Here is a 26,327-nt window from a genome sequence, read left to right on the forward strand (position 1 = left end):
GCTTACATGAGATGGCATGCTGGCAGGAAGGGGGGACATGGTTTGGGGCTGTTCTTCCTTTCTGGAAAGCTCTCTGCTTGTCAGCACTGAGGGAGTTTGAGGACGCCCATAATACTATGGAGAAGCTTTGTAAAGTGTCTTCTGTACTCCTGGACAATAATGGAGGGGTCATTTTGTGTTGACCCAGGCACCCTCCCTGGCCAGGCCCGCGCACCCTGGGAGCCGCCCTCCTGGCTTCTGTGGAAGAGGCAGCTGGTTTCCTCTTCCTCTGTGCACTGAGTACATTACTGATGAGGACCTTTGGTGCTGTATCCTGCCTCCCCCATCCGCTCCGTGTCTCTGGGCCCTCTGCTTTTCTCCTGGTGTTCCCCTTTCCCCAGAGCTGAACTGCCCCATATTACCAAATACCTGCTTCCAACCCAAGCTGGAGTTGAAGTTAACTCCACCGAGCCCTGAATTCAGATGTTGGCACATTGTCCACTTAATCTTGGTTTTTGCCAAGCACATGGTTATGGTGTCAGAGGTTTGGAATTTAAAACATCCACAGCCACTTCTTGGCCCTGGGAATCAGAAGCCTGAGCAGAGGCATGTCTGCCTCCTTCACCTGTTTATATCGTGACGGTACAAGGAACATCCAGTTGTAAATATGTGGAACCTTACAGTAGCACTGAATTTCAATATAGCCCTTTAGTTGTTAGAAGTTTTTAGTTATTTGCTTATTTTTGTAGGCATAAACTCTCCGCAAGCTTTAAAAAAGATCCTCTCGCTGTCTGAAGAAGGCAGTCTGGAGCGCCACCGGAAGCAGGCGGAGGACACGCTGTCCAGTGCGTCCTCGCAGCTCTCATCCCCGCCCACGTCCCCGCAGAGCTCGCCCAGGAAAGGTAGGGCGGCCATGGTGGGTTTCGGCGCTGTTGTCTACAGTCACAGAAGTTCTCGCTGATTGCACAGGTTTTAATCTGCTCAGGGTGCCTTCACAGGCCTTCCCTCAGTTTAAGCATTGGGAAGCATTTTCCTGTTTCTTTTTAATATTATGGTATGTCAGATTTATCACTTACACAGTGCTTTTAAACATCCATTTGTCTTTTTATTAATCGTAAATGAGGGAAGAATTCTTTCTATGTAAAAATTCATTCTTGTGTGACTAACGTTAGTACTGGGAGGAGGACTGCAGGGCTGAGCACCTGGTGTGTGTCTGTCGGGGTGCCCGGGCCTTGGTCCCCTTCCCCTACCCGTGGGCCTGGCCCTCACTCCTCCCCCTTGGGTGATGGCAGCCAAGGCTGTGCCTCATTGTCACTTGTAGAGTCCCAAAGTGGTGTATGTATGGCCAGGCTTCACTGTGGCCTCTGAGTGCCAGTTCCAGTTGGGGGTTGCGTCTGCACTGACTTTGTGTCCTGTGGTCAGTGGCACTTGCGCTCAGCTGAAGCGCTTTGGCTCTGGGCAGCTTGACTTCTCTGGTTCTTCCTGTTTCCTGGGAAGTGAGCACCGCCAGCTGCAGGATGGCATGGGACCAGGGCAGGTGGAGCTTTGGGAACTGGAGTCCCCGGGTCGTAATGCCTGAGGGGCAGGCGCTGTGCGCTGCCCTCTTTCCCAGAGACAGATTGGTTTTGGAATGGACTTCTGAAGAATGATTTAAGTTTCATCTGGCAAGACTTGCAGTGTGATTATAGACATTTCATAGGTAAACACATTAAATCTTACCAAGACCCTATGTGACCTTTAGAAAATAAATCAGGAATTACCAGTTTACTTAAATTGGCAAATTTAGGTCTTCCAGATTTATTTATATATTATTTATTTTGTAGTAAGTGGCATTTAAAAATTTATATGGTATGTCATTGTATCAAATCATTTTTAACTAACATGATTACATGCTTAGTAATGCAGGAAAGAAAAAAATGAGTGTGGAAAAGGAATATTCATATTTTAATGGCGTGGTGGTGCACCCCTACACTCTGTGCCAGCTATCAAAAGGCTGGGGCAGGAGGGTCGCTTCAACTTTGAGGCCAGCCTGAATGCACAGACCCTGTCTCAAAAAAACAACACAAATGAGATTTCTACTTTTTAATGCTGATTCGCACATAGGCAGACGCCCTCTATCCTGCTTCCATGTGCAGTGACCTTGGTCCACAGGGTGTGGTGTGGCTGACAGTGGGCGCTGAGCTTGCTTGGCACAGCCCTGACTTCTGTGTCTGCACTAGCAATCGGATGTCCCTGCCTTAGCTAAGGGCCTCCTTCGTTAGGACAGGAGTGCGATCTTTGAGGCCTGCGGGGTCCAATCCAAGTGAGCGCGGTGTGCTTCTGCTTGACTTCTCTTCCATCGTGTGCGGGTCTCCCGTGTGTTTCCTGCAGGGTACACCCTGGCCCCTAGTGGGACCGTGGACAACTTCTCCGACTCTGGCCACAGCGAGATCTCCTCTAGGTCCAGTATCGTCAGCAACTCTTCCTTCGACTCGGTGCCCGTGGCCCTGCACGAGGAGCGGAGGCAGCGGCACTCCGTGAGCCTGGTGGAGAGCGGCCTGGGTGTTGGCCGGGCAGAGCGGCGGACAGTGCTAGAGCCAGACCAGTACAGCCTGGGGTGGGTGCCCTTCCTGCACCCGCCTCCTCGCCCTGCTACCCCTCACCACCTGGCCCTCTTGGGGCCCGTGTAAGGGCCCCGTGGGACGACCCCATCCTGGCCCCTCCTCGGGTACTCATGGCCCCTTCTCCACAAACCGTGCTGACCTACTGGCCCTCTCGGCCCTATGGACCACCCCAACCTCTACAGCAGAGCCAGGGAGAGGCTCACAGTCAGCCCCTCCTGTGTCCCAACCACCCCACAGGTCCTATGCAGCCACAGCTGAGGCCCGGGGCATGTTCGCCACAGCCACGGTGCTCACCTCCCCAAGCGCTGAGGAGCTCTCTCAGGACCAGGGTGACCGCGCATCCCTGGACGCTGCTGACAGCGGCCGCGGGAGCTGGACCTCGTGCTCCAGTGGCTCACACGACAACATCCAGACCATCCAGCACCAGAGGAGCTGGGAGACGCTGCCATTCGGGCATGCGCCCTGCGATTACCCTGGGGACCCCACGGGGCTGTGGGCTGCCGGAGGCCACCTGGACCACACGATGTTTGCCGAGCATGGCCAGAAGGGCAGCAGGCAGAACCCAAGTAGAGAAAGCCTGGAGCAGGCACAGTCCCGAGCCAGCTGGGCCTCTCCCACTGGCTACTGGGGCGAAGATGCGGAAGGGGACACAGGCACCATCAAGCGGAGGGGCGGCAAGGACGTGTCCCTGGAAGCCGAGAGTGGCAGCAGCCTGGCGCCCGCGCCCACAGAGGAGCCCAAGGCTGGCACTGTGCCAGCCCACGGGGCGGCCACCTCGAGCGCTGCCAAGGGGCTGGTCGGTAAGTCTGGGATAGAATCCTCTCACCTCATCCTCCCCAGGTCCAGGTTGCGTGCTTGTGCACCTGACCTCGCGATGCTGCTCCACTGTCCTAGGCTGCCCAGGGCACCCAGCGTGGCAGTGGGTGGGGAACTTGGCTGTGGTAGCAGTGCTGAGCTGGCTCTGTGCCTGTGGTCACTGCATATTTCCCGGTCCCGGTGTTTTGGGTCGGGACTTGTAGTCTGAAAATAACCAAGCTAGATACCTGCACTCGCAGGGAAGTGCTTGCTTTTCACTGGAACTTCCAACTCCTGCTTTACAGCTCTCTTGAGCTCTGCTTGAAGCTGGGCCTTCACCTGCTGAGGCTGGCTTCTTGGCCCTTCCTGGGCACCCCGGTGTGCAACAGGGAGGCCCCATTGTGTCTCGAGTTTCTGCCCTTGGCATGCTGGACCCACCTGCTCCCATGGGCCACCTCCCTGCTGGAGTTAGTGTGGCGGGGAGGATGGGGAGGACAGAGAAGGAATGCCTGCTTCCTTCTGGGGAGAAGGTGACCTGAGCTCTTTGGAGGGGAACGGTGAGGAGTGTGTAGGGGCAGGAGGAGCGAGAGCTGAAGAATCCTCATTACAGGACGCAGCCCCTCTGTTAGTGGAGAAACTGCTTGGTCTGGCTTGGGCTTCAGGTCTCAGACTCTGTGTGACCCAGGCTGGCCTCGAACTCGCTGCGCTGCCTTGTCCGGAGCCTTCGGTAGGCGTCCCTTTCATGCCCTTCCTGTGTGACAGAGGAGGTGACGGCTGAACAGCCTTCTCAAGCACTTGCTGTTAAAACTGAGTATCAGAATTTTTATTGTGAAGAAAGGATTTAGTTCCTAACATTTGAGTTAGCTCAACACAAAACTTTAATCAACGTTAATTAAAAGGATTTTCAGAAACATAAACACTTTACAGTTTTAGTTGTTCAGGTGACATTTTGGGGTGGAGATACTGCTTTCTCAAATTTCTTTCCGTGCCCTGTTTCCGGAGAGAGCCATTGGGCCTGGGAGTGCTGCAGCTTTTCGACCTGCCTGTTGGAGGTGGAGGCTGGCCAGGCAGCCAGTGCCTTGCCCTGCAGGAGCTGAGCCACACCGGGCAGTCGTGGGCCTGGGTGCACCAGGGTTTGCATCCACCCCGGTCTCGAGGGGTCCCCTTCTGCAAGGCAGCCGTGCTCAGAGGCCCGCAGCTCGCTGTGCACGAGCAGCCCAGCAGTGTCGGGGGTTGGACTGCCGCAGCGGGGCAGGGAACCCCCGCTTCACCTAACCAGGTCCGGCTTCCTTGCAGCACGAAAGGAGGGCCGGTACCGGGAGCCACCGCCAACCCCGCCTGGCTACGTGGGCATCCCAATCTCAGACTTCGAGGCGCCTCCGCATCCAGCACGCCGGCCACCGGACTACACCGTGGCGCTGCAGCGCTCGCGCATGGTGGCGCGGCCCGCGGAGGTCTCGTCCTCGGCACCAGGCAGCAGGCAGGGCAGCAGGCCGCAGTGGCACAAGCTGGGTGAGGCTGATCCACGTCTGGCCCCTTACCAGGCTCAGGGCTTCTCCACGGAGGAAGACGGTAGGTGTGGAAGGCGTCGGTGGGGCAGCGCTGGGCCAGGCTGGGCCCGAATGGGCAGGTTCCACCTGGTGGGCAAGCTTCCGGAGCAGGGGAGACCCTGAGCTCCCTGCACCACCCCCCTCCACCCGCCTGCATCTCTTCTCTGATTCTTAATAAATCAAGGCATTCCACAGCCCTATGTTAAGGATAAGTATAAACATCTGTACTGTGTTGAATTTGAAGAAGCCCTTTGAGCTGTAAAATAGATGGCTGAAACATTATATTGGACTTAGAGGCACTGGGACCTGAAAGAGAATACAGCTGCATACATTTCCTGGCACTGTTTTAAAGGTGCCATGGATGGGACACAGACCCTGTTTCCTGAGCACTTCCCACACTGTCTGCCTTCATTTATGCATGTCTAAGAGGGGCTCCAAGTTGTCTGTGCTGAGCTGGAGCTTGGGATCCTCCTTGTCCAGCCTGCTGATGCTGGGATCACAGGCCGCTGGCCCAGCACACCCAGCCTCTCTGTAACTCTTTCACCGCCTTTGTGTAAATCTACCTGCGGAGTTTGGATTGAGGTTGAAGAACAAGAGCCTTCTTTTTTTTAAGTTTTCAGTTTAACATTCTTCTTTACATGGTCATTATGTGAAAAAGCCAAATATAACAAGTGAGAGTGAATTCATGATTGGCATGCAGTGATAACCCTTTTCTAACATTTCTGTGTGTGGTTTTTAATGTGTATGGCTGCGTCATTAAATATCAGCACAGCCATTTTGTAACTTTCTTCCATGAATTCAAACAGAAGTTACTTTACATGTAAACAGAAATATTTTAGTATAAGTTGTAGCTCTTCAAAGATGTGTGCGCGCGTGCGTGCGTGCGTGTGTGTGTGTGTGTGTGTGTGTGTGTGTGTGTGTGTGAGATCTTGAATCTTTTTCATTGCTGAAGGCTGTCTGGAAGAGCCCCCAGGGCTCTGGGCGAGCCAGCTTTGCGTGTGGGTCACTCACTGGCCTCTCTGTTTTTTCCCCTGCTGCCCTGCAGAGGATGAGCAGGTGTCCGCTGTGTGAGGCACAGGCCCGGGCATCAAGCCAGGCAGAAGGGCGCACAGAGGACAGCATCCAACCTGGGCCTTGGAGCAGAGCTTGCCCTACGACCTGGGACCTCGCCTGCCTGCAGCCAGCTGTTGGCTGCTCCTTCTACCCCTTTGCATGTGAATACTGTGAAGACCTCACCGGCACTTTCCAGACTTTGTTGCTTGAAATGCACAGAGCAGCTGTCTCTGAGTGCAGCGGGCCTCGCCTGCATAGCATCATTCCAGATCTCCGATGCTGCAGCCCGTCGGAGCCCCTCCCTCGGCAAGCTCTTGGTGCCCAGAAGGAAGGCTTTGAATGGCCTCCCTGTCGGATCCTAGCCCAGCCCCAGGGCTCTGTGTCATCAGGATGATGAGCGGAGCCTGCCATGGAGACTTGGGGCCTCCAGTCCCCAGGAACGGATGGGAGACCCTTAGAGCGCAGTGCTTGTCTTCTTGTTTACAGTGCTCCTTTTGAAAATGATTTCGAAGAGTCAATGTTATAGCCCTTTAATGATTGCAGTATTATTTCTGAACCTTATGTAGGTTGCCTCCTGGGCTTCTAAAAACCCAAATGCTCTGTAGGGGCGCAGCCAGGAGGGGAGGCCTGGCCCTTCTAGTCCAGCCTCTGCCCCTGCCTGCTCCATGTCAGCAGGCCATCACCCAGGGTGTATCCTGCTCCACTGAGACAGGTGGCAACCCCTTAAGTTATATTTCTTTGATTTTTGTTACTTTAGAGCTTCCGAGTTTTTTGTTTTGCTGTCTTTTTGAAGAAACACATGTAACTGGATAGCATTCGCAGTGAGCTCAGCACAGGCCCTGGGACTGATGCCAGCTGCGCTTCCTGTCCCCAGGGACTAACCCACCCTGCCCTGGGTCTCTGCCTTGGCCATGTGGGTGAGTACCTGGTGGGGGGGGAGGGGCGCACGGAGGCTACTGTCTGCTCACAGCTGCTGCAGGCCCCGAGGACTCAAGGGGACTCCCCTCTCTATTTGGGGTCGTTTTTGCACAGACTCCGGAAAGTGAAGGCTGCCAATCCGAGGAGTACTCAGACATGCGGAGCTGCTGGTCTTGGGTTTCCATTGAATTCAGCTGATCATATTGATCAGTAGATAAACGTAAATAGCTTCAAATTTTAAAAGTCAAATTGCAGTGTTTTTTCACTGTATCAAACCATGTCAGTGCTTTATTTAATAATTCTCTGTCTCATGGCATTTGTCTACTTGCTTATATATTACATTGTCAATTATACATTTGTAATTTTACATGGAATATGCATTATTTGCCAGTTTTATTATATAGGCTATGGACCTCATGTGCATATTAGAAAGGAATCTAGCTCTACCGCAAGTTGCACAAATGTTCCCTAAACATTAAGTAATTGTAGAACATAGGACTGCTAATCTCAGTTCACTCTGTGATGTCAAGTGCAGAATGTACAATTAATTGGTGATTTCCTCATACTTTTGATACTACTTGTACCTGTATGTCTTTTAGAAAGACATTGGTGGAGTCTGTATCCCTTTTGTATTTTTAATACAATAATTGTACATATTGGTTATATTTTTGTTGAAGACGGTAGAAATGTACTATGTTTATGCTTCTTACATCCAGTTTGTACAAGCTGGAAAATAAATAAATATAACATGAAGCCTTGCCGATACTCTTAATGAGCCGTGCGTGCTTTTTATTCCTGCAGTGAGGCAGAGGCCTCTGGTCACAAAGGCCCAGAGGGCCTTCCCGCGAAGTGGGTGTCACTGGGCCCAGGAAACAGGGGCAGGGATCCTGGGGTGCACGCTGGGACCCAGGCCCTCAGAGGAGCTGGGCCTCGCTCAGGCTCCAAGAGGGCGGCTCCACTGTTGCTGTGGACCCAGGGTTGGGGAGGGTGCCCTGTCTGTTCTCTCCCTGGTGCAGGCTCCAGGCCCCAGGTTTTCAGGGTGCCAGTTGGTTGGCCGCTGGGGTGCCGAGCCCCGCTCTTCCATGCATCCCTGAGACCTCTCAGCCCCGGAGTTGGGCCCGCACTCCTTCCAGTTCCCCCCGGTCTGAGACGAGGCCCATGGAGAGCGGGATACCGCACACCCCTCTCTTAATCCTGAGCCCTCGCTCCTTCTCACACTTCAGTCAAACACAGTAAACCTGGCCTTTGGGGGAACAGAGCCTCGTTTCTTCTCCTACTGAGATGGGCTGTGACCTGCAAACTGCCACTCTCTGCGCCCCTCCGGCGCCTGCCTTGCGCGCTGTGAGTGACGGGCCATCAGCCTCATGTCCTCTCCTGCCTCGAGGTGCTGAGGGCCAGGAGCCATCGAGCCACCGAACTGTAGGAAGCAACATTCTAGAAAATTCTGGCCAGTGTCTGTGTTCTCCCTGAGGAGACCAGCACAAGCTTGGATCCCCCTGGGGAGGAGTCCCCTGGGGGCAGCCCGGCTGGGCTCTGTCTGTGTCTGTGCCCTCTGCAGTGAGGATGTTTTGGTGCCGTCTCCCAGCTGAGTGCACGTTATTCTTGCATAGTGCTCAGAGCCCGTGTTGTGCGAGGCTTCCTCACTGCAGATACCGCGTGCGTTGAGTGTTGAGGCCCTCACTGAGGACCGGGCACTGGGGCACTGGCATCAAGGGCCTGGCTGGGAGAGGGTCCGGAGACTGCAGCGGACCTGAGTGCATGGGGTGGGGGTGAGCCTGCCGGGAGTTGCCACAGATGGAGACCACAAAGCTGAAAGTCATTTGTGGGTCGCACTTTCCCAGCACACGGTTTGTGGCCCTATTGAGACAGAGTCTCACTGCGTAGCCCAGGCTGGTCTTGAACTCACAGTGATCCTCCTGCCTCCAGAGGGCTGGGATGACAGGTGTGGATCACCGTGCCTGCCCTCGGTACCCATTTAACCACATGCAAAGGAGGTTCTGTGGGTCTCCTGCCTGATTAGAAGCTGTACCTCCTGCCCAACGGGTCTACAGTGCCTTTGATGTGTGGGACAGCAGAGGTCAGAGGTGGTCAAGGGAGGCATACAAGAGGAGGAAACTCTCGGAAAAGCTGTGCTTCGGTGGAGAGACTATGGCAGGTTTAGGTGGACCCTAGAATAAAACACCTGGATACATTTAAGTGTTAACATTAACTAGAGGAGGAGAAAAGTGCAATGAATTTAGTCTGAGGTGTTCAATGCCTCAAAAGTTTTTCCTGCAGGTACTTGAATGGAATTGAAAGACCTGCTAGTAATTACCCAGCTGACCAAAAGCCAGCCGCTGATGAGTGCAGAGTGCTCAGGTGGGAGCTGGCAGTGTTGCTGAGGTTTTCACAAATGTGTGACCAGAAAATTTCACTGTTGAATCTGAGACCTGGCTGAGGACTGATGGTGACATTCGCCACGCAGTGCTGCTTGCTGCCCTCCTGCCTCACCGGCCACCACAGCAAGCTGTGGCCCCTGGGGACTGGTGTTCCCAGGCTGCGGGGTTCAGGCCCCTAGTATCACTCTGATGCTGCCAGAAGGCAGAGCGAGCCGCTTTCCAGCCAGAGGTGACCCCGGGGTGCCCCCTGGATAGGCCGATGGGGCTGCGCCCAGGTGGTTTGATTTCTGTTCTGAGTCAGGCCAAGCTGGAGTGGCCTGTGTCCAACCCTCCCTGAAGTAATTACTGATGCTGGACAGTTACAAAGTGCTCTCCAAAGCAGGCAGCAGGTGGGAGGTCTGGTCCTCAGTCTCCAGGAAGGATGGCGATGCAGAATCTGCTAGCCCACCCTGTGGACTCCACAGACTCTGTGGCTCTGGGTTTGAGGGCTGCGCCCTCCTGCATTGGGAAGGAGACCTGAGCAGGTCTCCGCCCAAGCCTCAGGAGACCTGAGAACAGCTCGCTGCGTGACCGTGCATAGAGCAGAATTTCGCGCCAGTGGACCGAAGCACCGAACTGCTTGCTCTGCAGTGGCGGCTGTGGTTGTGCGGTTTGCGTGTCCCTGGAGTACATGATGACAGGGGCTCTGTCCAGCCTGGCTGCAGGGTGCCGCTCAGCAGAGAGGTCTCCTGTGAGGTGCTGAGCCCGCAGAGGGCCGGGGGACCCCAGCCTTGCTGCCCCCATTCAAGTGTGATTTGAACCCACAGGCACCCTGCTGCAATGAGCCTCCCCCACAGTGCCGTGGGCTCCCCTGAGGTGAACTTGGCCTCTAACTGTCTCAGTGCCCGCCTCAGGTGTTTCAGGCAGTCACAGAGCTGGCGAGGCTGGTGAGGTTAAGCACACAATCAAGAGTCACCAGATACAGAAAGAAATTTTAAAAAAGAAGTGGGAAGGGAGGTGTGGGAGCATGGAGAAGGAGGAGAAGTCATATGGAAGAATTCCATAAATGGTAAGAGAAAGAGCTGCCAGTGGTCAGCAGTATTTAATAAATTCAGTATGCTTGTGTATCAGCCATTTGTGTGAGAAGTGTCACCTACTGACAATGTGACTGTTAGCACCTTAATACAATCAATAAGAGAAAGTTGTTTTTTTTTTTTTTAAATTTGGATGTATTTTCTGGCATGCACTGGAATAAAAGGACTGTTGAATTCCATTTCTTTACTGAAAGAATAACTGCATATTTAGATTTGAGTAAAATTTGGCAAACATCGTTTCCAACCTAAAAACACTGACACAGGCAGTTAAAGCAGGCCCCTTGCCAAGCAGGAGAACTCCCATGTTTCCAAAGAGCAGTAATTTCCCCTCACTGAGTGTCAGTAGCACAGTGACGCTGGGGGAGGATGGGAAGGAGGATCGCAAATTTGAGCCCAGCCTGAGATACTTAAAAATACACAAAAGCGGGTGCGGCCGTGGTTCAGGTGCAGCCCCACACCTTGGTGGGCTGGGTGTGTGGGCAGTGTGGCTCGGATACTGGACAGCAGCAAAGAATGTACCCTCTCACCCTCAGAAGGGGCCTTCCCAGGTAAGCTTGGGTAGCTACCCAGAGTTTTCAGTCTGTGCTTCCGCCCTGACCACTAAGCCAGGAGCTGACTCACCCTGAACTCAGCGTGGATTTCACTGGGTCGCAAGTGTCCTGTGCAGTTAGTTTTCACGGCGTCCCAGTGTTTAGCAATTTCTCTTCTCCCCGAAATGTGAGACCTTGGCATCCCCGAGTCGGGGTCCTTGGATAAGGGGTGCAGTAGCTGAGTACAGCTTCATGCTAAGTTTCATTTTGTGTGGTCAGCTCAGCAGGACGTGCTGTGCTGCAGATTCATAGAAACAGTGACCAGAGCCTCTTTTTTTATTTGTGGTGCTGGGGCTGAAACCTGGGGTGCAGCGGACCTGAGAGCTGCCTGGCCCTGGGCATCATTCTGCACTCATAAGCACCAAGGTACCTCCTTACCCAGAACCCTAAGGACCCCAAGTTCTTGGCTTCCCACAGAGCAGCCTTGATACAGAATTTCAAAACAAAATAATAGGAGACTAACAATGGTTAATATATTGCATATTGTTATCTGTAAAGTAGTTGCTCAGGTTACAAGATATAGGCTCTACAAGTTGATCAAACAAAGCACAAACTATTTCTGGTAGAGATTAGCAGTATAATTATATCTCTTTCTTTTTTTCTTTTCTCCTTTTGCCCATCTCAATTGTTCTTTCCTTTTGAGCAGTTTCTTTCCCTTTCCCTTCCACAATATCTATTGCACATTTTGGATCTTTTTTACTCTTTCAGCTTCTCACACTACATAGACATGATGTTTACACATGCGAGTCTGATTTATTTCATTATGAGTGTGGTCTCAGTTTGCATCCATTTACCTATAAAAGCCTCAACGTGATCCTTCTTTGTGACTGAGTAATACTCCATTGTATAAAAATACCACACCTTTTTAATCTATTCCTCAGTTGATAGGCTTTTGGATTGTTTTCAAGATTTAGCTGTTACAAATTTTTTTGCTATAAACATGGGTGTACATATATCAATGTGGCATGATGTTTTCAGATCTTCTGAGAAGATACCCAGAAGGGGAATAGCTGGGTTGAGGAATCTCCATACTGGTTTCCACAGTGGTTGCCCCAGTCTACAGTCCCACCAGCAGTATGGAAGGGTTCCTTTTCCCCTTCAGCTCCACCAGCATTTGTTATTGGTTGGTTTCTTGATGATAGCCATTCTTTCTAGGGTGAGATGGAATCTCAGTGTTGTTTTAATTTGCATCTCTTGAATAACCAATGATGTTGAAGATTTTTCTCATATATTTATTTTCCACTTGTATTTCTTCATCTGAGAAGTATGTATTTATCTCAGATGCCCATTTTTGGATTGGGTCTTTGTGAGATCTGACATTTTTAATTCTTTATATGTTCTAGGTAGAAGTCCTTTGTCTGACAGACAGTTGGCTAAATTTTTTTTCCCATTCTGTGGGTTTTTACTCTGTTGGTGATTTCTTTTGATCTGAAAAAGCTTCTTAAGAAGATATGATCCCAGCTGATTCTGTAAAGTACTTCCTAAAGTTTGTCTTATTCATGAACTCTCTGCCTACTCCTGTCTTCAAGATTTTTACCTACTTTCTTTTTCAGTAGATTTAGTGTTTCTGTTTTAGTATTTAGATCTTTGACCATTTTGATTTTGGTTTAGTGCATTGTGGTGATAGGCATGGGTGTGGGTCTAGTTTTAGTCTTTGGAGAGCCAGTTTTTCCAGAACCATGTATTAGAGAGGCTACCTTTCTTCCGGTAAACATGTGTGGCCCCTTCGTCAAGCCTAAGGTGGCTGAGTGTGTTTGGAGTTGTGTCTGCATCTTCTAATCTGTTCCACTGATCCTCAGGACTGTTTTTGTTTTGTTTTTTGCCCTTACCATTCTGATTCTATCGTAGTAGCTTTGTGGTATAATTGTCTTTGCTGTTCTCTTCTGTTTCCAGATGAATTCATGAATTTTTTTCTCTAGCTCTGTGAGGAATGCTAATGGTATTTTGATTGGGTTTGCATTGAGTATGTTTTGGAGTATGGCCATTTTCACTGTTGGTTCTTCCTATCCACCGATAAGGATGTCTTCCCATTTTCTAAATTCTTTTCAATCTCCCTTTTCAGAGTGCGTAGTTTTCAATGTAGAGGCCTTTCACATCCTTTGTTAGGTTGATTCCTAGGTGTTTCATTTTTTGGATGCTGTCGTGGAGGTACTGTTTCCCTGATTTCTCACTCAGCCTCACTTTGTTAGTCACCATTATCTTACCAGATCCATTTCTGGTCCCTTTTCCTTCTTTCTTTCAAGAGTGAGCCCAGCCTCAGTATGCAAAGCCTGCCAGAGTCTCCCGCTGTGCTGACTGTGGCCTGAGAGTCGGGATCTCAGCCCTGCTGGCCTGGCCATGTGCCCCGGCGTGCACTGTCTTTCAGCAGCATCTTTGTGCTGCTCTAACTCACTGTCCGGTACTCCTCTGGGAAACGTTTGGTGTCGAGTGCCTCTAGGATCACAGTGACAACGTAAATGTTGTAGCTAAGCCTGGTGACCCTTGCTTAGGTGAACTGCGTCAGACTTTGTGCGTCTGTATTTTCTGTCACTACTGAAGGTCTTCAGGTCTGCAGGATGGGAACCAGATCCAAGTTCTGATCACCACAATAAAGAGCTGTAATGACTCGCTGGTCTCAAAAACAAATATTTTAATCCGTGTACTGTTGGGCTACTATTATAGTTAACATAGGACAATGGGTTTTTTATTGAAAAAGCAGGGAGAATCTGTATGTTATGAAACTTTGCCTATTGTTCTTGGGTTAATGTTTAGGTCTGTGCCTCGACTTCCAACACCCACAAACAGACACACAGTGAAGGCCCAAAGGAATGAGACCAGCAGGATGATCTTTAGGGCTCCAGGAGGGCTAAAATCCTCAGCAGAGCTCGTAACTCTGCTAGCTGGCTGACCAACTGCAACCCATATTTAATCAGAACAAGCAATGAGTTGAGAGGACAGCAGAGGAAACCTGAGCGGGATCTTGGGAGGGGTTCAAGGAGCCCTCAGAGCAACAGATGATTCTAATTAAAGAAAACTGTCCAGAAAGTCTCCAGGTTCCCCAAGCTGTGGCCTGTCATGCCCGGACCATGCCACAGCCCCGCATGTGTGCTCCAAGAGCTCCAACAGCTTGTTATAGTGAAAGATGTATATGTAACAAAGTAATTTCAAAGTTTTTAAATATTTTATATTTATGGGGTGCACTGTGACATTTTGATACATGTATGCACAGCAGGGTTAAGTCAGGATAGTTAACACACCTCCCAAGTTACGTTCTTAGTCATGTACGGTGGAAAACTCAGCGATTTTAACCCACACAACGCACTGATCCTGCCAAGCTGGGATCCGAGCAGACTCGCACCTGTCAGGCCAGCAGTGCTCCTCTTGGGAACTGAACTTGGCATCATTTCTGAATTCTGAAACCTAACTTAGAATTGTGCTTCACACTTTCAGATCCTCCTCTTCTGAGGGTGGTGATGCATTTCCTTCATCGATGTTACTGTACACAGCGTGCTGGAAATGAACAGCTTCATCTAGATGAGTCATAATCACGCCAGTCTGACAGTCTCTCCTGTTGGATAATGTATCCGGGAGAGAGTAATTAAAGCTGATTTTATTCAGAATGAAGTGGTAGATAACCTGGATGTTTAGGGTAATTAACCCCTGAAAATCATGTCTGAGAATGCTTGAAAATCAGCCTTCGTGGGAAAATAAGAACAGTGTTGGAATCGCTCCCTGTGTGTGTGATCGCTCACTGCAGTTTCCTTTGAAAGTCACATCTCTACGGAGCGGGGTGGGGCGTGCTTTTCCCCTCACCTCCGGAGACAGCTGGCCTCGAACCCGCTCAGGAGAGGATGGTTCACGGAGGCTCCTGCCTTTCACCTCCAACTGATGCCAGACTAAGTGCAGGAGAAGCTGACGACCCAGACTGCAGCCCAAACCAACTGGAACCAGCGGACCAAACCCCAAGCCCCAGCCCAGCTCAGCCCAGTGAGAAGAAGGAGCCCAAGAGGCCGTGGCCCAGGGGAAGCACAGGAGATGCCCACGAGGAAGTTGTAGGGGAGCGAAAGATCACCACTGCGACCCCGTGGGGACCTGTGACAGCACGCCCGGGGGAGCGGGTCTGGGCCTTGCACCGCCCCTGGCCAGTTCCAGGAGGCTGCAGCAGTCTGCTTCCCTTTGGGAGGAGAGGAGGAAGAGCCCCACCAGATGGAGTAGGGGCGGCACAGGGGTGCAAAGCCACCATAGCCCTGGCCTGGCACAGAGAGGCACCTGCCCCTGCTTCCCCAGTTCTCTGCAAGAAACTGACTTGGGATTCGAACTCCGTGCAAACTGCAGATGTCAAGTTGATAGTCACACACACAACCAGGAAGGTCTCAGTGAAAGAAGACAATGCCCAGGTGCAGCCCCAGGTGACAGAAACAGCAGAACCACCTGGTAAAGGCCCTCAGGAAACCGGAGCTGCATACTGCAGCCAGCAGCACAGACGTGCAGGCAGGAACAGAAAGAGATGATGCTATAAAGACACAAATGGAAAATGTAGACTGAAAAATACAACCAAAACCCTCGTGGATGGACTCAATGTGGAGAAGACAGAAAACGGCAAACCTGAAGGTAACATGAGGGAAAGGCCAGGTGTGGGGGTGCACACCTGCAGTGCCAGCACAGGAAGGCTGAGGCAGGAGCACTGCTGTAAGTTCAAAGCCAGCCTGAACTACACAGCAAGATGCTGTCTCACTCCCCTGTCCCCCCAAAAAAGAAAAAGAAAGAATAAGACAAGAGAAATGATCTGGTCTGAACAACAAAGAAACATAGATTGAAAGAAAAGCCATCAAGGACCCATGGGCCATGACAGATTTAACATTCTTCTCATCAGAGCTCTGGAAGAGGAGAAAGAGGAGGAGGCTGAAGGTGCTGGGAGAAATCACGGCCAAACCCTACCGGAGCCCAGATTCTAGGCAAGGAGACCCATGCAGGGCACCGGGCGCTTCTGAAACCCGGATGCAGGAAGGGGTGAGGTTTCCAGGTCACAGCACGGCTTGCTGGTCACCTTGCTTCAGGGCCTGTGATGAGGTCTGGCATGAGCAGGAGGCAGAGATGCAAAAGGACTGGGGTCCCACAGCCCCTTCAAGGTCACACCCAAGGGCAGGCCTCCTGCCTGGCTGCACACAGTCTGAGAAGAGACCACAGAAACCAGCGCACTGGGCGGAGCTTTGATGGGAGGCAGGAGAAACACAGGCTTAACTGAAAGCAGCGATTTGAAACCAAGTTGCTCTCCTGGACTAACAGCGAGAGAGAGGGCATCCTATGAGAGCCTCACAGTAACTGTCTCCCTTGGTTTTACACTGAAGTTAGATGCCAAAGCTGGGCTGCTTGTTACCTGGGCTGGAGATGACACGCCTGGGCCGCAGTCTGGGACACAAACCTGAGAGCAGAGCAGAAAACTGAGTCCAAATGCGAAGCAGGAAGGGAAGCAAGAAACTGGAGCCCATCCAAGAGCAGTGCGGACATCAAAGTCAGGACCGCAGCTGCAGAACCCTGGACTGGTCAGCGGCCTACCCCGCGGCTGCAGAAGCTGTGCTGAGATCGCATTGTGTCCTCTGGGAGAGGCCCTGGGCAGCAATGACCGGGATCTCGGTGCCAGTAAGCACTGCCCTCCTTCACCGAAGCCCAGGGCCCACAGGCTTCAGGTCTGGGAACAGTGGTGCTGGGGATGCATCCTGCGAGCCCTGTGCTCAGTGCCTCCCCTGCCACCCTTTCTCTGCAGAGCTGCGCTTTCCTTGCAGGCCACTCTGAGGTACTGGGATTCCACACTTTTAATTAAATAAGCTTTCACAAACCCAGCACTGTGCATTGCAGCCTCTGGAATCTTTCCATGCCCTGAATATGCTGAAAACACCCAGCAGAGGATTCGCTGGTATTTCAAATCCAGGCCTAAGGTCAGGTGTGAAATGCTGATCTGTCACTTATTTTTATTTATTTTGCAGTGCTGGGGTTGAACTCAGAGCTCCCACATGCAAGGCTCTACCACGGACCACATCCCCACCCCAACATCAAGTTTAATGACGCTGACCACTAACTTCTGTGTCAGCCAGGAATAATTTAAAGATGCTTTTAGAATTTTTTTTTAGTTCTGAATTTTTTGGAAGGTTTTTGTCTCCCTATTATAAAAACTCTTCAAACCCAGAAGCAACAGCTTGACAGTGTGGAAACTTAGTCCTGAGAGTTACAGAAACACAAGGGACATTATTCCTATCCCTGCCTCCTTGTATCTCTTTCCAACTTTGGAAAATGTTGTTCCCTCTGTGCAGAATCTACTCTTTTGGGTTGATTTAACCTGGCTGTTGAGTTTCCCAGTCTTCAGAGTTGGAGGCTGTGGAACCGGGCAGCTGAGTTTAGAGGAAAAGAAAAGTTAATGATTCAGAAAGGCCAAGTCCTTACACCTGACAGCCTGGGGGGAGGACACAGCTGGGGAGGAAGACAGGGGTGGCACAGACTGCAGTGAGGACCTGGGTTTGGTTACGAGATGTGGAACAGCCCCAGGGAGGGAGGGAAAGGAGAGGATGCTGACACTTATGGAGAATTCCTGTGAATTAAGCCTGGGCCTGTGGCTGGCAGCTGGGTGGTAGAACCTGTGCCTAGCGGCTGTGGGGCCAGTTCCATCCCCAGAAGGAGCCTCCCTCAGTGTCGCTGGTCACCCTGGAGGGGAGGTTGGGACCCCTCAGAAACTCCTGTGCCTCTGGCTGGTGCCCCGAGTGGGACAGGGAGCAGAAACCTGATTCCCCCACCAACACTGCCTCCCCTGCTTGGGGAAGAGTCCCTGGCAGATGGGCGCTGCAGAAGTTTTGCAGAATGTTTAAAGCATGCAACCTTCTAAAACAATTTAGGATAAAAGACTCTGTGTTTAAAATTCCAGTTTGATTCAACCGCAGGCTAACACATTTAAAATTCCAACTTGATTCAACTACAGACTCAAGAATGAAGACTTCTAAAATTAGACAGAGCAGAAGAATTTAAAAATAAAAGAACCCCTAATCACTGAAGCGTAAGGTACTTTTTGATGTGTCCTGGACTTCGAGAAGGAGCTCGAACATTAAATCTCAGGGTCAGTCACCTGAGCAACATAATGAGACCCTGTCTCTTAAAAACTCAAACTGAAATTCTGCCACCCAAAGTAGGAAAATCAGCACTTTTGCAATTGGATCCCTTAATTTAATATTACAACCATTTAGCAGAGAAACACAGCTTATTCTTTTATAATACAAAGGATAAATATCTACATGAGGAAATACATAAACTGCGACAGTTCAGATTTCTTTGTCCATATAATATTTTCCCTTGGAATTCTCTAAGTCATCTTTTCCAAAAAAGAGAAGAACTAAATCAGACTAAGACTGCAGCCTCTGTTAGATGAACACATCACCTACAGACAGACTCCACTCCCCCTTGCCAAGGGTCTTGTTAATGAAGAGAAGTGTTACTGGCTGGGAAACTGAAGGCTCTTTTCACTTGGTTTAGTCAGGGATCTGTGGGGCCCGGAGGGGAGAGCCAGTGTTTAACTTCTGTGCTCTGGTGGTGTAACCTTTGGGACAATTCGATTGTTCATTTTCTCTCGGATTCCCCAGAGTTAGCACGCTGACCCTGAGGTGAGATTTTTGGATCGTGGTTTACCTGCGTATGAGGTTATTTCAGTAAGGAAATGGTCCTTGCTTGGCTCAGCCCAGGCAGGAGGAAAGATCATCTCCCTGACTCTGTTACCTGAGAATCCACACAGGGATGAGAACTGTGCCACCCAGGACGAAGGGAAGGGCGCAGCCCCTGGGAGCAAAGGCCGTCCTGCCCTTCTGTGTTAGGCCAGCTTCGCAGAGGCTCTGCTGGGCCCGATCCAATGCCACAGCCGCGCTGATTTGCTGCTGGCCTGCTGCTCCTGCCCGCTGTAGCTTTGTCTGGGGCCACCACTCCTCTCTGTGAGGCCTGGGACAGGAGCTCTTCCAGGCTGTGCCCAGCAGAGCCTCCCTGAGCCACAGCCACTGGGTTTGGCTGTGCTCAGGACTCCACCTAGGCGGGGACAGTCCTCCTTGGGGTCTCACCAGAGCCTCCCTCCTGGGTGCCAAGTGGGCAGGCTAAGATGGCACTTTGGTGGTGGTCTTTTTTGTTGCTGTTTGTTTTGCAAATAGTTAAGAGCATTAACCTTTGCCTGAGCAAAACCCAAGCCAAAGGACACAGGGCAAAGGGATGGGGAGGGAGAAATTCCTGAGGATGTGGGCTGGAGCTGAGCACTTAGAAGCTGTCCCTGGCATGCCTGAGGCCCTGTGTTCCATCTCAGAATAAATATTAATGTTAAAAACTCCTGAAGATGGGGCTGAGGATTTAGCTCAGCAGTAGAATGCTTGCCTAGCAAGCTGGAAGCCCTGGGTTTGGTCCTTAGCACCATAAAATAAAAAACTAAAAAAATCTAAAAAAAAGATTCCTGAAGATATAATTGAGTATTCACTTCCATTTGTGCCTATGGCCATCCATAGCACTGCGATTTTCAGTTTTGTGAGCCAAGGCTTAAAAAAAATGTAAACCAGTTCAAGCTAGGCAACTAAGGATCCTGACTGGTGAATTCCTTTTCTGGGAATTGAGACAATTTGTAGGACAAGGAATGAAACACGGTAGGCGGTCTGGTGGCCTGGGTGATGGGAGAGGCTCAGATCAGGGACCGATTTTAAACTAACAGTTAAAATAGTGCAGCCCATCAGACAAAAACCGCTGTGTTGTCAGTGGGCCCTCACTGTCATGTGTAAAATAGGAAACTGTTTTTAAGAAGTGTAGGTGGGGCCACACTGTGTAAAATGAACTGAAGCCCTTGTGTGTGCCCATGTGTGTGTGTGTGTGTGTGTGTGTGTGTGAGTGAGTGTGTGTGTTAGACTGAGTCACAGCACCTCCCTCCTACCTTGGGACCAACAAGGAAGGGGCTTCAAAGGTGTGATGGGGCTGGCGGCAGTGGTGGTGCTGCATGATCCATGCAGCCCTAATGTGATCATGAGGGACTCAGACCAGGCCAGTCTGGCAGCCAGAGCAGAAGGGGTGGGAGGATGGTTTGGGGCACGTAACTCAGCCAAGCTGGGGTCAGGCCAAGGCCAGCTTTTAGACCATTACCAACCTGCAGTGGAACCCGACTGTGCTAAATCATTAAATTTGTGGTCGTTGGTTACAGCAGCAATAGAAAGTGATCAGACTTCACTAGGGCAAATGAATAATTTGGGAAGGGTCATCCCATGGTGAAAAATGTTCTGCCTCTTGAACTTCTAGAAGCTGGAAGGGAGAAAGTAACTCCAGATGCACCCGGGCCTTATTCCCTGAGAGGGGATTATGTCTGGTGCTCTCCACCCAGCAGCCCATGGCCCGAGACACCTCAGGCTGCTGCTCTGTCACCGTGCGGTACTAATGGAAGAGCAGCCCAGTCCCCTCCCGAGTGTCTGTCAGGGAACTACTGCCCGTCAGGTGAAACGTCTTTGTATAGCTGGGGAAGACGTGGAAAACCAACTGGTGTGCTACGGGAACAGCCCTGTTTACTTTGCCTGCTAGAGAGGTCCTTGGACTTAGGCAGGTGATGGACCCTGTAGCAGCATGCGGACCCCAGGGACCAGGGTGCAGTGCTGGGTGAGAGAGGTTCAGGGGGCCTGGTGGCACCCTGGCTGTCCAAGGCCCTAGCGCCACACCTCATGTGGCCTGTGAGTTCTCTGGACTCTTCGCAAAGCGGGCGGGAAGTGCTTTCAGCTCCACTTTTTCTGAGAGGTACCAGAAATCCAGCTCATGGCTTTGCACTCACCAGGCTGGTGCTCATGCCCCAGCTACATCCCCAGCCCCTGTCAGCGCCACTGGAGCGGGAGGCATCTCCTGCCTGGCCTTCATGCCATCTCTGCACCCTGAGCCCTTGTGGTCCAAGCTTTGAGTGTCATTCACAGCCGTCCATTCTGGAAAGTGAGGACTGGCTGGGGTAATCCCGAATGCTGCTGCAGCCTCTTGACCAGCTTGAGGACAGAATTCTCTCCTGAAGCTCCTAAGCGCAACTGAGCGCCTCGGAGGATGGCAATGCAGAGCCAGTGACTGGGGCCATGGTCTCCCACACATGCACTAAAGGAGGAGGGTTGATTAGGTCCACAGTTTCCACAAAGTTTTATCCACAGTCAGCCTCTCCAGGTCACAGACACTTGGTAGGAGGGCCTCGCTTGGGCTGCTCCCCAAGGGTTGCAGCCAGGTTGCGGGGTGGGGAGGAATAGGGTGGGGGCCAGAGTACACCTTCCCAGGCCTTAGGTCATTTCCCAGGCCTGACCCCTGTGAGGACCCCAACCCATCAGCAAGAGGACCATTGCAGAGCTCAGCATCAGGCCTAACACCCCTGAACTGGAGACATTTAAAACGAAGCCAGACAGTGATGAAAGCCTACAACAAGCAGATTAAACCAGGATAAGGGGAGGCTTGTGGCCTCAGAACCCAGCTTGTGTGGGCCTGTACCACAGGAGGTCGCCAGAGAGCTGTTCACCTGGAGGTCAGGAAGTGACCCCAAGGGGCCATGCCCCAGTGCTCCCGCCAAGGTCACCCCAAGGACCCTGTTTCCTTCCACTTGGCCCCACCTGCTGAAGGTCCTTCCTGCTCTTCCAGCCCTGGGGGTTTTTGGGGGTCGCTCACCATCCAACCCCAGCAAGGACGTAACTAAAGTAGGTCTCAAGACAGTGGCCCTTCTCTGAGCTGCTCCTGGTGGTGCCCCTGGTGATCCCAGCCCTCTGGGTAGCAGAGACAGGAGTGCTGCAATTTCAGTCCCAACCTGGACCACTCAGGGACTTAGAGAGATCCTGTCCCAAAGCAAAACAGGGGGCTGGCAATGTAGCTTAGTGGGTGAGCGCTGGCTTCAGTCCCCAGCAAAACACGAACATGCACATATGCACTCAAGCATGCTCTAAAGCGTACTCACACACATGCACACACACGCACACTGACATGTACCAGGCGCACACCTGGAAGGAGACACAGTCTTTTTAGGCTTTTCATATTTTACCTATGGTGACAGTGCTGTCAACACCGCAGAGACAGAGGAGCAAGAGGGTTACAGTCCAGATGTGCCCAGCGGCGAGCAAATGGAGAAACAAGGTAGGGTGGGCAGCCTGGGCCTGGAGCTGCCCAGCAGAATTGCTCAGGCAGAGAGGTGCCTCTAAATAGCTGGAGGTGGAGAGTGGTGCCTGAGAGCAGAGGGACTCCTGTTGAGCTCCCCCTGGTGCCCAGAGTCCCCCTGGTGTTGGGCAGGAGATGAGGTCAGAGCCACCCTCCTGGGCCCAGGCTCAAAGCTTCCAATTGATGCAGACTCAAGTGAGATTTCTGCGGGGAGGGGCTGCCTGTCTGCGGGAGGCGGATCCTGTCTGCAGCTGAACCAATCTGAGGGCACCATGGGGTGTCAGCACTCCCCTGCACCCTGACCCTGCTGGTCTAAAATTCGCCCAACCAGTGAACCTAGCTCTCTTTGAATTTAGATTAAGTTTCACAGGAGACACTGCTACTTGCCTGAGAGTGCCCCCTCCCCCTGGACCCCTGCTGGCCCTGGCCATGGCCACGTTTTGTTCTCGTGACAGCTGCTGGAGATGGTCACACTTCCAGCAACCAGGCCAGAATGAAGGGAGGCTCTCCATGTGGCCTGGCTGTGCACCCATAGGCAATATGGGGGACACTCAGGCTGGGGCTGGGCCACCCCCGTAGCAGCAGATGCTACGGAAGGCTTGGCCCAAGGACATAGGAGACAGCGCTGTATGCACATGACAGTGGGCTGTGCTGAGGACACCCGAGTGCAGACAGCTGGTCACTCTGTGGGGTCAGGGCTGGGGCAGAGCCAGGCCCTGACAGCACTGTCAGTGGGGCATGGCTGCAGGGCAAGGATCAGCACCGGCCACAGCCAGCCAGTCTCCTCAGTGTCCTTGCCAAGGGCCTCACTGACCCTCTGGATGGTGCCCCCGCCTTGTCCCACCCTGCCCTCTTCCTGTCTGGCCCTCTCTCTTTTCTCGCCTTCCCGCCAGCCCCCTCTTGTCTGCTGGGTAATTTCCTTTCCTCTGTTGTCCTGACGACTCTTTGGTGCATCACTATTCAAGTAAAACGCTGCTTTGTTCAAGCAGCAGCCCGGCCCAGCCCCTGCCACCGCTCCTTTGCCCTTAACCACTGGCAGCAAGCCCGGGGCTGGGTGTGGCATGGCTCTGACCCCTCCTAGCTGGGGCCTGGCTGTCAGACAGAAGCCAGCGCCACCCTGTGCCTGGAGCCCTGATAATCCACCTCCGGTCACCAGGGTCGGTGCTAAGGAGATCAGCGCCCAGGGGCTGCAGTTAGAAATGCTCAGGTCCCCATCTGATCGGCCCAGTGCCCCTGCTGCCTGGGAAGGTCACCAGTTTGCCCTGCGTCTTCCCCATCATCCTCGTTACTCAGACTCCTGTTCCTGCCAGGTCCAGAGCTTTCTCTCCTCTGACTCAGGTCCCCTTCCTCTCTGACACCCAGCCATTCCTTGGGCCCTCGGTGGCTGTGAGTAGGTCATTACCACAGTTCCGTGGCTCCCACCTTGTGAGGGAGTACATGACTTCACCAGAGTGCAAGCGCTGGGCTCTCCCGAGCTGCAGCACAAAGCGGCTGTTCCCGCAGGATGGGCTGATGGTGACCTGCAGGCCAGGTTTCAGACACCTCAAGATTAGAGTGAGCCTTGTGTCCTTCAGGGAGCCGGCTGGAGGAGGTCCTTCGTCGCAATGGGCATTTTAAAAGCTCGCATGGAGCTTGTGACACAGTGCCGAAGGACTGTGCTGCTGGGGCCAGGAAGGGCCCCCTGAGCCCTTGCTGTGCTGGTGGTCTGCAGCCCACCTTGGGGTGCAGCCAGCTGACCTGCCCCTGCTCTGCCTATAGTTTCCCAGCACATGCCGGGTGTCGGAGCTCTTGTAGCCCGGCAGTGCGGCCATTCCTGCACGTGGTGCAGATCCACGGCTCTGCTGGACACCTTCCCCACTCAGGGGTTGTCTCCACATTGCTGGCTGTCACCTCTCCCTTCCCTGTGACTCTAGGTGACCTGAGCCACCCTGGGCTCTGTGTTCACTGCCTGGTAACTTCAGGCGGTGACTTCTCCCTCTCACCTCAGCTGATTTTATGCTTCAGAAATCAAATCCTTATTGTTGCCCAGTTTCATAAGTTCTAAAATTGCAAATTCCGGCATCCAACTCTTTGAATATTATGTCATATTTATAGCTTTGTCCTTTGAGGCTCCCAGTTCAATAATTCTTTGACTTCACCAGCACTCGTGTTTTGTTACTGTAAGAGTGTGAAATTATACAATAGATGAACTCCGTGTGAGGTTTGCACGCAAGCAGGTATCGTGCGTTGACCAGAGTCATCGTCCCTCTGTCCTCTGTCGCGCCCGCCCTGCTTCTCTCTTAGTTCCTGTCCCCACCTGAATCATCTTTCTTCACTTCTCAGGGTTTTTTTTTTTTTTTTAAATTTCCACACCTAGTAGAAAACACGTGACACCTTTTTCTGTGGCACACTTTGCTCAGAATGAATTACTTCAGTCCCATCTATTTTCCTGCAAAGGACAAGAATTCATTCGTTCTTATGGCTAATAGCACATTCTCATCCATTCATCTGATAATAGGCGTCTCAACTGGCTCAGCATCTGGGCCCCTGTAAACACGGTGCATTCCGTGTGGGTACGTGCTTATCTCTTTTGGATGGCAACTTGGTTTCCAGCTGGATGCATGCCATGGAGTTTCATGTTTGATACTTTGGGGACCCGCCACACTGATATTTAGAATGGCTGTACTTATCAAAATGTGTAAGTTAACTTAATCATTTCAATTTTTTTTTATTTATCCAACTTAGTGTCTGTGATTTTTCATTGTAATTATAATTGTTTTTTGAGACAGTGTCTTGCTACGTAGTGCAGGCTGGCCTCAAACTCACTGTGTAGCCCAGGCAGGCCTAGAACTCATGATGACCCTCCTGATTCTGCCTCCTGCGTGCTGGGGTTCTGGGTGGCACCATCATGCTGTTTGTCATTGCAGTTACTATCTTGTCTATTCCTGAGCATCCTTGGTATCTCTTCATCTTTCCTAGACTTTGTGGCAAACTTCTGAACAGGTTGTGTTGGCCAGCTTTCCATTACTGTTAAAAATACCTGAAATAAATCAGTGTACAGAGAGGAAAAAATTTACTTCCGCTCACAGTTTCAGAGGGTCCAGTCAGTGGTTGCCCTGTTGCTTTGGCTGGCGGGGCTGGTGTCATGGTGGACACTGAGGAAGCAGATGGGGCAGGAAGCTGCTCCCCTCATGGCAGCTAGAAAGTCAAGGAAGAACAGGAGCAGCCACCAGGCCAGAATTCCCTGGAATATTGTTACTCACCAACCTGGGCTCCTTCCACTGAGGCCCTGCCCTCGACATTTCAGCCAACTGGAGACCAGGCCTCCAGTGTCTGGGTCAGGCTCTGAGCTGCAGCACGGGCAACCCACTGTCCCCTGATGTCTCTGGGCAACGGCTGCCACGGTTGGACAAAGCCTCACAGTAAACTGGTGACACTAAACCTCAAGTGGTCCCCAGCACAGCCTGTGGGTCTTGCAAAGTATCTCCTGATCTTTCCTCTCCTGCAGACTCCTTTGCTGCCTCAAAGTGACCATCGGCCGAGACCTGCTTTCTGTCGCACCAGGAGCAGTGAAGCAATCAGAAGGGCACCTCTGCCCCTCTCCAGTCCGTCCCCTGGGCCTGGAGCTGGATATGTCCCCTGCTGCCCCTCACAAGCGGTGAAGAGCTGACCTCATTCCTGCCTAAGGCCGGTTTCTTCCCTGTGCCCTGCATCCCACCCTCTCTTTCTTAGTCAAGGACTAAAGCCTTCGAATTCTCTATGTGTTTAATTGTTTCCTCCCGACCCCACTGGTCACTCTGTCAGCATAGATATGATACACTGGCCCCATCTGTGAATAAATAGCTCCTTCGGGCAGCGATTTTTTGACATTATTGCCGCCTTCCTAGCACTCTTGCACACACACACACACACACACACCGGCTCATGGATTACTCATCTTTAATCCCATTTTTATTGATTAAAACATGTACTGTATCAGTCACCTATGTACCTGTCACCTACCTGTCACCTGTCTGTCTGTCATCTGTCTGATTGTCAGCCTGTCTCTATGATCTGTCAGTCCATCTATCAGCCTGTGTCTGTTACCTGTCTTAAACTCAGGAGCAGTTTACCTCGGGGTTCCCTCTTGTGGGCAGTGGGAGCTGCTTCTCCCAGAATGGCCCTGCCACTTTGCTGGGTGAGGTGCCTGTGCCAGTGAGCCCAGCGGGCAGCAGGTGCGCACTGCAGCACAGGCTCTGTCCTCCTGCACACACCAGGCGGACTCACGTTGGCCAGC

The 26,327-nt window shown here is 52.0% G+C and overlaps 1 protein-coding gene across 16 annotated transcripts in view; it reads left to right on the plus strand.

Annotated features, from left to right (window-relative positions):
* The window catches only part of Rapgef2 (Rap guanine nucleotide exchange factor 2), a 224,964-nt gene extending 217,294 nt beyond the window's left edge, over window positions 1–7,670 (plus strand). For all 16 annotated transcript variants that reach the window (XM_063260907.1, XM_063260909.1, XM_063260911.1 and 13 more), the window contains 5 exons: window positions 729–881; window positions 2,350–2,575; window positions 2,820–3,382; window positions 4,674–4,949; window positions 5,973–7,670. In XM_063260907.1, the coding sequence (XP_063116977.1) occupies window positions 729–881; window positions 2,350–2,575; window positions 2,820–3,382; window positions 4,674–4,949; window positions 5,973–5,998 (1,244 nt within the window). In that variant the 3' untranslated portion in view covers window positions 5,999–7,670. The remainder of the gene's footprint in view (window positions 1–728; window positions 882–2,349; window positions 2,576–2,819; window positions 3,383–4,673; window positions 4,950–5,972) is intronic.
* The last annotated feature ends 18,657 nt before the right edge of the window (window positions 7,671–26,327 follow it).

This window comes from Cavia porcellus, unplaced genomic scaffold (assembly GCF_034190915.1).
Source record: "Cavia porcellus strain 051 isolate PalLab524CR breed Dunkin Hartley unplaced genomic scaffold, mCavPor4.1 scaffold_14, whole genome shotgun sequence".
Classification (NCBI taxonomy): domain Eukaryota; kingdom Metazoa; phylum Chordata; class Mammalia; order Rodentia; family Caviidae; genus Cavia; species Cavia porcellus.